The sequence below is a fragment of the Callorhinus ursinus genome, unplaced genomic scaffold (assembly GCF_003265705.2).
Source record: "Callorhinus ursinus isolate GAN/ISIS: 27379988/994484 unplaced genomic scaffold, GSC_fseal_2.0 scaffold44, whole genome shotgun sequence".
Lineage (NCBI taxonomy): Eukaryota > Metazoa > Chordata > Mammalia > Carnivora > Otariidae > Callorhinus > Callorhinus ursinus.
Genome location: NW_027397106.1, coordinates 6,140,045 through 6,153,146, shown reverse-complemented (window position 1 = coordinate 6,153,146; position 13,102 = coordinate 6,140,045). Strand labels below are relative to the sequence as shown.

The following is a 13,102-nucleotide window of genomic DNA, read 5'->3' as shown; positions in this document are numbered from 1 at the left end:
GCAATGTCAACAATAGCCAAACTGTGGAAAGAGCCAAGATGTCCATCAACAGATGAATGGATAAAGAAGAGGTGGTGTGTGTGTGCGTGTGTGTGTGTGTGTGTGTGTGTGTGTGTGTGTGTGTATATATATGTATATATATATATATATATGGGAATATTACGCAGCTATCAAAAGGAATGAAATCTTGCCATTTGCAACAACGTGGATGGAACTGGAGAGTATTATGCTGAGCGAAATAAGTCAGTCAGAGAAAGACATGTATCATATGATCTCACTGATATGAGGAATTCTTAATCTCAGGAAACAAACAGGGTTGCTGGAGTGGTGGGGGTGGGAGGGATGAGGTGGCTGGGTGATGGACAATGGGGAGGGTATGTGCTATGGTGAGCACTGTGAATTGTGTGAGACTGTTGAATCACAGACCTGTACCTCTGAAACAAATACATTACATGTTAAGAAGAAGAAGAAGAAGAAGAAGAAGAAAGCAGGAAGGGAAAAATGAAGGGGGAGAAATTGGAGGGGGAGACGAACCATGAGAGACTACAGACTCTGAGAAACAAATTGAGGGTTCTAGAGAGGAGGGGGTGGAGGGGATGGGCTAGCCTGGTGATGGGTATTAAAGAAGGCATGTACTGAATGGAGCACTGGGTGTCATACGCAAACAATGAATCATGGAACACTACATCAAAAACATGATGTAATGTATGGTGATTAACATAACATAATAAAATAAAATAAATTGTGGAAAAAATAAAATAAAATATTTTATCTATTTATTTTTTGAGAGAGAGCGAGAAAGCACAAGTAGGGGGAGGGGCAGATGGAGAGGGAGAGCAGGCTGTCCACTGAGCAGGTAACCCCACGTGGTGCTCAATCCCAGGACCCTGGGAGAATGGGTTCAAACTTAAACCACCATCAACTTAATATAGACTGCTATATGCAAAAGATGTTATATACAAACCTAATGGTAACCATAAATCAAAAGCCAGTAATAGATATGCAAAGAATAAAGAGAAAGAAATCGAAGTATATCACTACAGAAAGTGAACAAACCATGAAAGAAAACAAGAGAAGAAAGGATCAGAGTAAATCTGTAGAAACAACCACAAAACAAGTAACAAAATAGCAACAAATACGTATCAATAATTACTTTGAATGTAAATGGACTAAATGTTCCCATCAAAAGACATAGGGTGACAGAGTAGATAAAAAAAAACAAGACCCATCTATATGATCCTTACAAGAGACTCATTTCCAACCAAAAGACACCTGCAGATTGAAATTAAGGGGATGGAGAAACATTTATCATGCAAATGGAAGTGAAAAGAAAGCCTAGGTAGCGATACTTATATTGGACAAACTAGACTTTAAAACAAATACTGTATTCCCACCAACAGTGTAAGAGGGTTCCCCTTTCTCCACATTGTCCCCAACATTTGTTTCCTGTCTTGTTAATTTTTGCCATTCTAACTAGTATAAGGTGGTATCTCATTGTGGTTTTGATATGAATTTCCCTGATGGCTAATGATGATGAACATTTTTTCATGTTAGCCATTTGTATGTCTTCTTTTGAGAAGTGTCTGTTCATGTCTTCTGCCCATTTTTTGATTTGATTATTTGTTTTTTGAGTGTTGAGTTTCAGAAGTTCTTTATAAAGCTCGGAAATCAGTGCTTTGTAGTGTCATTTGCAAATATCTTCCCCCATTCTGTGGGTTGCCTCTTAGTTTTATTGACTGTTTCTTTATTGTGCAAAAGCTTTTTATCTTGAAGTCCCAAAAGTTCATTTTCACTTTTGTTTCCCTTGCCTTTAGAGACATGTCTTGAAAGAAGTTGCTGTGGCCAACGTTGGAGAGGTTACTGCCTATGTCCTCTTCTAGGATTTTGATGGATTCCTGTCTCACATTGAGGTCTTTCCTCCATTTTGAGTTTATCTTTGTGTATGGTATAAGAGAATGATATAGTTTCATTCTTCTGCATGTGGCTGTCCAGTTTTCCCAGCACCATTTATTGAAGAGACTGTCTTTTTTCCACTGGATATTCTTTCCTGCACTGTCGAAGATTAGTTGACCATTGAGTTGAAGGTCCATTTCTGGGTTCTCTATCGTGTTCCATTGATCTATGTGTCTGTTTTTGTGCCAGTACCATACTGTCTTGATGACTACACATTTGTAATATAGTTTGAAGTCAGGCATTGTGATGCCCCCAGCTTTGGTTTTCTTTTCCCACATTCCCCTGGCAATTTGGGGTCTTTTCTAGTTCCATACAAATTTTTTTTAAATATTTATTTATTTGACAGAGAGAGAGATAGCGAGAGCAGGAACACAAGCAGGGGGAGTGGGAGAGGGAGAAGCAGGCTTCCTGCTGAGCAGGGAGCCCAATGCGGGGCTCAATCCCAGGACCTTGGGATCATGACCTGAGCTGAAGGCAGATGCTTAATGACTGAGCCACCCAGGCGCCTTGGTTCCATACAAATTTTAGAATTGTTTGTTCAAGCTCTGTGAAAAATGTCAATGGTATTTTGATAGGGAATGCAGAGAAAGTGTAAATGGCTCTGGGCATCATAGACATTTTAACAATGCTTATTCTTCCAATCCATGAGCATGGAATGTTTTCCATCTTTTTGTGTCTTCCTCAATTTCTTTCATAACTGTTCTGTAGTTTCTAGAGTATAGATTCTTTACCTTTCTGGTTAGGCTTATTCCTTGGTATCTTGTGGTTTTGGGAGCTGTTGTAAATGGAATTGATTCCTTAATTTCTCTTTCTTCAGTCACATTGTTAGTGCATAGAAATGCAACTGATTTCTGTGCATTGATTTTGTATCCTGCCATGTTGCTGAACTGCTGCATGAGTTCTATTAACTTGGGGGTGGAGTCTTTTGGGTTTTCCACATAAAGTATCATGTCATCTGCAAAAAGATCTTCTTTGCCAATGTGAATGCCTTTTATCTCTTTTTGTCATCTGATTACTGAGGAGTATAGCCACTCTGGAAAATGGTATGGAGTTTCCTCAAGACATTGAAAACAGAGCTACCCATCTGTGTCTTGGGGATAAATACACAGTAGTGCAATTGCTGGATAATAGGATAGCTCTATTTTTAATTTTTTGAGGAACCTCCACACTGTTTTCCAAAGTGGCTGTACCAACTTGCATTCCCACCAACAGTGTAAGAGGGTTCCCCTTTCTCCACAACCTCTCCAAATTTGTTGTTTCTTGCCTTGTCCATTTTTGCCATTCTAACTGGTATAAGGTGGTATCTCAATGTGGTTTTGATTTGAATTTCTCTGATAGCTAATGATGATGAACATTTTTTGATGTGTCTATTAGCCATTTGTAAGTCTTCTTTGGAGAAGTGTCTGTTCATGTCTTCTGCCCATTTTTGACTTGATTATTTGTTTTTTGGGTGTTGAGTTTGAGAAGTTCTTTATAGATCTTGGATACCAGCCCTTTATCTGTAGTGTCATTTGCAAATATCTTCTCCCATTCTGTGGGTTGCCTCTTTGTTTTGTTAGGTTTATTCCGAGGTATCTTATGGTTTTTGGTGCTACTGTAAATGGAATAGTTTCTCTAATTTCTCTTTCTACAGTCATATTGTTAGTGTACAAGAAAGCAACTGATTTCTGTGCACTGATTTTGTATCCTGCCACATTACTGAATTGCTATATGAGTTCTAGTAATTTGGGGATTGAGTCTTTTGGATTTTCCACATAAAGTATCATGTCATCTGCAAAGACAGAGAGTTTGACTTCTTCTTTGCCAATTTGAATACCTTTTATTTCTTTTTGTTGTCTGATTGCTGTTGCTAAGACTTCTAGTACTAGGTTGAACAATAGTGGTGAGAGTGGGCATCCTTGTCGTGTTCCTGATCTTAGGGGAAAGTCTCTCAGCTTTTCCCCATTGAGAATGATACTTGCTGTGGGTTTTTCATAGATGGATTTTATGAACTTGAGGAATGTTCCCTCTATCCCTATACTCTGAAGAGTTTTAATCAGGAAAGGATGTTCTATTTTGTCAAATGCTTTTTCTGCATCAATTGAGACACCATATGGTTCTTCTCTCTCCTCTTATTAATCTGTTCTATCACATTGATTGATTTGCGAATGTTGAACCACACTCGCATCCTGGGGATAAATCCCAATTTGTCTTAGTGGATGATCCTTTAAATGTATTGTTGGATCCTATTAGCTAGGATTTTGTTGAGAATTTTGGAATCCATATTCATCAGGGATATCGGTCTGAAATTCTCCTTTCTGATGGGTTCTTTGCCTGGTTTGGGGATTAAGGTAATACTGGCCTCATAGAATGAGCCTGGAAGCTTTCCTTCTGTTTCTATTTTTGAAACAGCTTCAGTAGCATAGGTATTATTTATTCTTTGAATGTTTGGTAGAATTGCCCAGAGAATCCATCAGGCCCTGGATTCTTGTTTTTTAGAAGGGCCATATGCACCCCAATGTTCATAGCAGCAATGTCCGCACTAGCCAAACTGTTGAAAGAGCTGAGATGCCCTTCAACAGATAAATGGATAAAGATAATGTGGTCCATACATACAATGGAATATTACTCAGCCATCAGAAAGGATGCATACCCAACTTTTACATCAACATGGATGGGACTGGAGGAAATTATGCTAAGTGAAATAAGCCAAGCAGAGAAAGTCAATTATCACATGGTTTCACTTATTTGTGGAACATAAGGAATAGCAAGGAGGACATTAGGAGAAGGAAGGGGAAAATGAAGGGGGGAAATTGGAGGGAAAGATAAGCCATGAGAGACTACGGACTCTGAGAAACAAACTGAGGGTTTTAGAGGGGAGGCAGTGGGGCATGCATTAGCCCGGTGATGGGTATTAAGGAGGGCACATACTGCATGGAGCACTTGGTGTTATACGAAAACAATGAATTGTGGATCATTACATCAAAACTAATGATGTATTGTAACATTAACATAATAAAAAAAATCAGCCTCCATACACATAAAATGGGAATCCCTTACTTTTTCAACCTAAAGTATGCTGATGCTCTGTTTGTTGGCAACACAGGATTATATGGATCAGCATCTATGCCTTTGGTGTAGCATAACATAACATAATAAAATAAAATTTGAAAAAATATAGAGCTACCCTACAACCCAGCAATTGCACAACTAGGCATTTACCCCAAGGTACAGATGTAGTGAAAATAAGTGGCACATGCACCCCAATGCTCATAGCAGCAATATCCACAATAGCCAAACTGTGGAAGGAGCTGAGATGTCCTTCAACAGATGAATGGATAAAGAAGATGTGGTACATATATACAATGGAATATTACTCAGCCATCAGAAAGGAAGAATACCTACCATTTGCATTGACATGGGTGGAACTGGAGGGGATTATGCTAGGTGAAGTAAGTCAAGCAGAGAAAGACAATTATCATATGGTTTCACTCATATGTGGAACATAAGGAATAGTGCAGAGGACCACAGGGCAAGGGACGGAAAACTGAATGGGAAGAAATCAGAGAGGGAGAAAAACCATGAGAGACTCTGGACTCTGGGAAACAAACTGAGGGTTATAGAAGGGAGGGCAGTGATGGTTATTAAGGAGGGCACATGTTGTGATGAGCACTGGGTGTTATATGCACCTAATGGGGGATCATTGAACACTACATCAAAATTTAATGATGTACTATGAGCTGGCTAACTGAACGAACTAAATAAATAAATAAATAAAGTCTTACACCAGGAAAAAAATAAATAAAATAAAATGGGGCAACTTAATGAAAAAATAAGAAAAAATAAAAAATAAATAAAACAAAGACTAATAAAAGACAAAGAAGGACACTATATAATAATAAAGAGGACAATCCAACAGGAAGATACAACCTTTGTAAATATTTAGGCACCCAACATGAGCACACCCAAATACATAAAACAGTTAATAACAAAAATAAAGGAAATAATAGTAATACAGTGATAGCAGGGGACTTTAACACCCCACTTACACTGATGGACAGATCATCCAAACAGAACATCAGCAAGAAGAGTGGTTTTGAATGACACACTAAACCAGATGGATTTAACAGACATATGTGGAACATTCCATTCAAAAACAGCAGAATATGCATTCTTTTCAAGTGCACATGGAACATTTTCCAGAACATACATCACACATTAGGCCACAAAACAAGTCTCAACAAATTCAAAAAGATCAAAGTCATACCACGCATCTTTTCTGACCACAATGCTATCAAACTAAAAATCAACCACAAGTGAAAGACCACAAAAACATGGATGTTAAACAACATACTACCAATGAATGGGTTAACCAAGAAATCAAAGGAGAAATCCAGAAATACATGAAAACAAATGAAGATGAAAACACAACAGTCCAAAACCTCTGGGATGCAACAAAAGCAGTTCTAGAAGGGAAGTTTATAGCAATACAGGCCTACTTCAAGAAGCAAGAAAAATCTCAAATAACCTAACCTTACACCTAAAGGAGCTAGAACAAGGACAACAAAAAAAAACCTAAAACCAGCATAAAGAAAGAAATAATAAAGATTAGAGGAGAAACAAATGATATAGAAACTGAAAAAAAAAAAAAAAACCAGAACAAGGCGCCTGGGTGGCTCAGTTGGTTAAGCGACTGCCTTCGGCTCAGGTCATGATCCCAGGGTCCTGGGATCGAGTCCCGCATCGGGCTCCCTGCTCAGCAGGGAGTCTGCTTCTCCCACTGACTCTCCTCCCTCTCATGCTCTCTGTCTCTCATTCTCTCTCTCTCTCTCAAATAAATAAATAAAATCTTAAAAAAAAAAAACTGAACAGATCAAGGAAACCAGGAGCTGATTCTTTGAAAAGATCGACAAAACTGATAGACCTCTAGCCAGGCTCCTCAAAAAGAGAGGACCCAAATAAACAAAATCACTAATGAAAGAGAAGAAATAACAACCAACCCTCAGAAAAACAAACAATTGTAAGAGAATATTATGAAAACCTATATGCCAATAAAATGGACAACTAAGAAGAAATGGATAAATTCCTAGAAACACATAACCTACCAAAACTAAAGCAGAAAGAAATAGAAAATTTGAACAGACCAATTACCAGCAACGAAACCGAATCAGTAATCAAAAAACTCCCCAAAAACAAAATTCTAGGAACAGATGGCTTCACAGGAGAATTCTACCAAATACTCAAAGAAGAGTTGATAACTATTCTTCAACTATTCCAAAAAATAGAAGAGTAAGGAAAACTTCCAAATTCATTCCAAGAGGCCAGTATCACCCTGATACCAAAACCAGATAAAAACACCACAAAAAAAGAAAAATACAGGCAAATATCTCTCATGAATATAGATGCAAAAATCCTCAATAAAATATCAGCAAACTGATCCAACAATACACTAAAAAAAAAATAATCATACACCATGATCCAGTGGGATTTATTCCCAGGATGCAAGGTTCAATATTCACAAAACAATCAACGTGATATGTCACATCAGTAAGAAAGGATAAAAATCATATCATTTCAACAGATGCAGAAAAAGCATTTGATTAAGTATAACATCCATTCATGACAAAAATCCTCTGCAAAGCAGTTCTAGAGGGAACATACCTCATCATAATAAAGTCCTTATATAGAAAACCCACAGCAACATCATACTCAATGGTGACAAAACTGGGAGCTCTTCCCCTAAGGTCAGGAACAAGACAAAAATATCCATTCTTACCACTTCTATTCAACATAGTACTGGAAGTCCTAGCCACAGCAATTAGACAATATAAAGAAATAAAAGGTATCCAGATTTCTAAGGAAGAAGTAAAATTTTCATTATTTGTAGGGTTAGAATCAGGATATAAAATCAATATACAAAAATCTGTTGCATTCCTATACACTAAAAATGAAGCAGCAGAAAGAGAAATTAAGAAAAAAAATCCCCTTTAAAACCGCACCAAAACCAATAAAATATCTAGGAATAAACTTAACCAAAGAGGTGAAAAACCTGCACTCTGAAAACTATAAAACACTGATGAAAGAAATTCAAGATGACACAAAAAAATGGAAAGACATTTCATGCTCACAGGTTAGAAGAAAGAATATTCTTAAAATTCTACACATTTAATCTACACATTTAATGCAATGCCTATCAAAATGCCAACAGCATTTTTCACAGAACTAGAACAAACAATCCTAAAATTGGTATGGAACCACAAAAGACCCCAAATAGCCAAAACAATCTTGAAAAAGAAAAGCAATGCTGGGAACATCATAATTTCAGACTTCAAGTTAAATTACAAAGCTGTAGTAATCAAAACAGTATGGTACTGGAACAAAAATAGACACATAGATTAATAGGACAGAAAATCCAGAAATAAACCTACAATTATATGGGCAGTTAATCTTCAACAAAGGAGGAATGAATATACAATAGGAAAAAGACAGTCTCTTTAACAAACGGTGTTGGGAAAACTGGACAGCTATATCCAAAAGAATGAAACTGGACCACTTTCTTTCACCATACACAAAAATAAACTCAAAATGAATTAAAGACCTATGGGGCACCTGGATGGCTCAGTCAGTTAAGCATCCAACTCTTGATTTTACTCAGATAATGATCTCAGGGTTGTGAGATTGAGCCCCACACCCAGCATGGAGCCTGCCTAAGATTCTCTCTCTCCCTCTCCTTCTGCCCCCACTAAAATGGATTAGAGACCTAAATGTGAGACCCAAAACCACAAAAATCCTTGAAAAGAGCAAAGGCACTAATTTCTCTGACATTGGTCATAGCAACATTTTTCTAGATATGTCTCCTGAGGCAAGGAAAATAAAAGCAAAAATAAACTATCATGACTAAATCAAAATACAAAGTTTCTGCACAAAGAAGGAAACAATAAAACTAAAAGGCAACCTATGGAATGAGAGAAGATATTTGCAAATGACATATCCAATAAAGGGTTACTATCTAAAATATGTAAAGAACTTATACAACTCAATACCCAAAAACAAAATAATCCAATTTAAAAATCGACAGAAGACATGAACAGACATTTCTCCAAAGAAGACATACAGATGCCTAACAGACACATGAAAAGATGCTCAACATCACTCATCATCAGGGAAATACAAATCAAAACTATGATGAGTACAGATCCTTTACCTCTTCAGTTAAGTTTATTGCTAGGTATCTTAGGGTTTTGGGTGCAATTGTAAGTGGGATCAATTCCTTGATTTCTCTTAGTTCTGCCTCATTGTTAGTGTATAGAAATGCAACTGACTTTTGTATATTGATTTTATAGCCTTCTTGTATCAGTTCTAGCAATTTTTGGGAGGAGTCTTCCCTGTCAATCTGGATGCCTTTTATTTCTTTTTGTTGTCTGATCACTGAGGCTAGGACTTCCAGTACTATGTTGAACAACAGTGGTGAGAGTGGACATCCCTGATGTGTTCCTGACCTTAGGGGAAAAGCTCTAAAATTAACAACTCAAGAAACAACAGATATTGGCAAGGATGTGGAGAAAGGGGAATCCTCTTACACTGTTAGTGGGAATGCAAACCAGTTTAGCTACTCTGAAAAACAGTATGTAGGCTTCCCAACCCAGCAATCGCAGTAGTAGGTATTTATCCAAAGGATACAAACAGTGATTCAAAGGGGCACATGAACCCCAATGTTTATAGCAGCAATGTCCACAATAGCCAAAATATGGAAGAGCCCAGATGTCCATCAGTAGATGAATGGATAAAGAAGATATGGTATACATATATATAATGGAATATTACTCAGCCATCAAAAAGAATGAAATCTTGCCATTTGCAACCACGTTGATGGAACTAAGGGGTATTATGTTAAGAGAAATAAGTCAGTCAGAGAAAGACAAATACCATATGATTTCACTCATACGTGAAATTTAAGAAACAAAACATGAACATAGGGGAACAGAAGGAAAAATAAAATAAGATGAAAATAGGGAGGCAAACCATAAGAGACTTAACTATAGGAAACAAACAGGGTTACTAGAGGGAAGGTGAACAGGGGATTGGGGTAACTGGGTGATGGACATTAAGGAGGTCACTTGAAGTAATGAGCACTGGGTGTTTTATGCAACTGAGGAATCACTAAATTCTACCTCTGAAACTAATAATACAGTATATATTAATTACATTGAATTTAAATAAAAAATTTAATAAAAAAACTACAATGAGATACCACCTCACACTCTAGGTTTGTCAAAACCATATTTGGGGTGGCTCAGTTGGTTGGGCATTGAACTTTTGATTTAGGCTTAGGTCATGATCTCAGGGTCATGGGATTAAGCCCGATGCTGAGCTCCCAGCTTAGTGGAGTCTGTTTCTCTCCCTCTTCCTCTGCCCCTCCCCATACACTGTCTCTCTCTTTCTCGCTCTCTCTCAAATAAATAAATCTTTTTTTTTAAGATTTATTTATTTATTTATTTGACAGAGAGAGACACAGCGAGAGAGGGAACACAAACAGAGGGGGTGGAAGAGGGAGAAGCAGGCCTCCCGCCGAGCAGGGAGTGCGATGCTGGGCTCGATCCCAGGACGCTGGGATCATTACCTGAGCCGAAGGCAGATGCTTAATGACTGAGCCACCCAGGTGCCCCTCAAATAAATAAATCTTTAAAAAAACATATTCAACCTAAGATTTTACTAATTTTAATATTCCTCTGAGGCAAGCATGAGGAATTGTCCTGACTTTCCTGATGAAGACACAAGCTCTGATAAGCTACGATACTACATTTCCTAAGACTTAGCAAGGGCTATTTCCTGCGGGCCACATGATCATCAGAGATTTGCAACTTCCAGAGCTAGTGATGTCCATTCCTGGTGGAATGTGATAATAAAATCCTTAAGGACAGTGGAGGCCAGGGCAGGGAGGGTGGGAGAGGATGGATCTCTCTCCTTCATATATTCACAACCTTCTCTTATTTGGTACAGAAGCGTCGGGCCTCCAGATTCTGGGATGGCTCTAAATTTGAGCACTGGAGAGCAGCCATCAAGGGTCCACCCCCACAACCTAAGAAGATAGTTCTCTGATCGATCAGCTTGCTACCCTGGACCCTAACCCTACAATCAAAGAGGAAGGCCTGTTCTGCAACTGCCAGGTGTTTTACCCACATGGCCTTTCCCATGAGCTCCACCCTGCCCATAGTCAGGAAACCAAGCCTCATGAGTCCCCACTCTAACATGGAACAGCAGCACTAAACCAAGCAGGTGTGCTCCAATACAAGGGTCAAGGAGTAAGAGAGTGGAAAGCTGAGGGCAGGGCCAAGCCATGATTTCTTGGTCTCTTTGATCAATACAAAGAGCCAGAGTATGTCAGGTGTGGATGGTTCCATATAGGGAAAATCATGGAGAGACAAGTATGGGATAAAGAGATGGAACGGTAGGAAAGCTTAAAAACACACTAAGAAATGTGAGGCCCATTATTCCCTTCTGGAAAGTGCTCTGGAAATTTGAAAATTAACGTTGGGGCTTAATTCAGACTCAAGAGTTAAACACAGTAGGTCCATAACAGACTCCATTGTCAAGATTTTCATTAATAAAGTACTTGAGTGTGCTGCCCTCAAAGGCACTACTTGAGTGACATTTGTATATGACAAAGTTTCCTACTCTCTAGTTCCATCTGACACCTAATATCATATAAAAAAGACTGTCTCAGATGCTCACCTGTGGCATATACTAAGCTAGCCATACTCTCTATATGGCCTGACCTAGGACTTACTGGGAATTCCTTTCAAGACAGAATCTGAGTGATGGGTGTTGAAGAAAAGTGGGCTCATCTGCATGTGTCTAAGTACAGTAACTGTGTATTTTCTTGAACAGTCCCCTTTCAAATACTTTATCCCATATTTATTCTCCATATAGTAGCAAAATTCACAAAATGTTCCAATATTTTGGCAAAAAGATTACAGCTTTCTGAAAGAACAGATATACTTACAAAACCTGTCATCATTCAAAATTCAATTTGGTTCAGAATTCAAGGCAGGGAGCTTCTTTTCTCTTCATACAACATAGGCAGCAGTGTAGGATAGCAAAGAGTGAACACTACATAGAAAGATGGTATACAACCAGCATATCTCCTCTCTTACTTGATGTTGGATATCTTGGGATAGGGTCATGAAGGCAGTGCCACCTGCCTAGTGAACCAAATTTCTTTTATTTCCATTCATGTGACTATGACACCTAGGGCACAGCTTTCGTTGCCTGAAAAAGAGAAGTTACTAGGCAGACATCACCACTGCCCAGAAGAGAAAGTGATACTCATGGACAGAGATACCAGGATCTATGGCTGCACCTGGGAACCAGGAAATCGAATGAGCCCCAAGTACATCACAACTGCCAAGCAAAGAAACCAGCAAACAAACAACTGATAAAAATAAATGTGATATAAAAGACATTTACTTTATTGATTCTTACTGGGTAGTGGAATATAGTGATTGGATGTCCAAGTTTGGGCACGCCGGGGTGGCTGGAATCGAGCCCCGTATCGGGCTCCCTGCTCCGCGGGAAGACTGCTTCTCCCTCTCCCACTCCCCCTGCTTGTGTTCCCTCCCTCGCTGTCTCTCTGTCAAATAAATAAGTAAAGTCTTCAAATAAAAAAAAAAAAGGATGTCCAAGTTTGGTTCATAAAACAGCATGGTAGATTAGGAAAAGATATGGATTATAAGGTCACAAACCCATTTTGACTTTGTCTAAGTTATTCTGTTTTGTGGGCCTCAGTTTTCTCCCCTGTAAATAATGAGGCATAACTGGAAAATACTGAAGGCTTCTTTCATTTTTATTATCCTGTGATCTAAATGTTCTTATAGTCTACAATTCCATCATATAGCTATTCTCCAGTCTGTGAAAAAGCCATTTCATCCAAAAATATTTCCTACAAGGAAGGAATATTTAGGATTTTATCAAAGATGGTGACCTTTGAACATAAAAATGCACATATTACATGACAGGGAAAGTAGAGTTTTTAATTCTTTCCTTTCTAGACAAAATCTAAACAACTGAACATAACATACTAAAAACTATACAACAGAATTTAACCCCAGCACTGAAAACTAATCATAACACCAATAAAATAAGCAGTATGCATTATAGCAACAAAATATGT

General features: G+C 38.3%; 1 protein-coding gene across 1 annotated transcript in view; it reads left to right on the top strand.

Moving 5' to 3' along the window:
• Positions 1-12,392, top strand: part of CUNH12orf54 (chromosome unknown C12orf54 homolog) — a 30,849-nt gene extending 18,457 nt beyond the window's left edge. Inside the window, exons 6-8 of the mRNA XM_073881856.1 lie at positions 1,815-1,910; positions 10,933-11,099; positions 12,185-12,392. Of these exons, the coding sequence (XP_073737957.1) occupies positions 1,815-1,880 (66 nt within the window). The 3' untranslated portion in view covers positions 1,881-1,910; positions 10,933-11,099; positions 12,185-12,392. The remainder of the gene's footprint in view (positions 1-1,814; positions 1,911-10,932; positions 11,100-12,184) is intronic.
• The last annotated feature ends 710 nt before the right edge of the window (positions 12,393-13,102 follow it).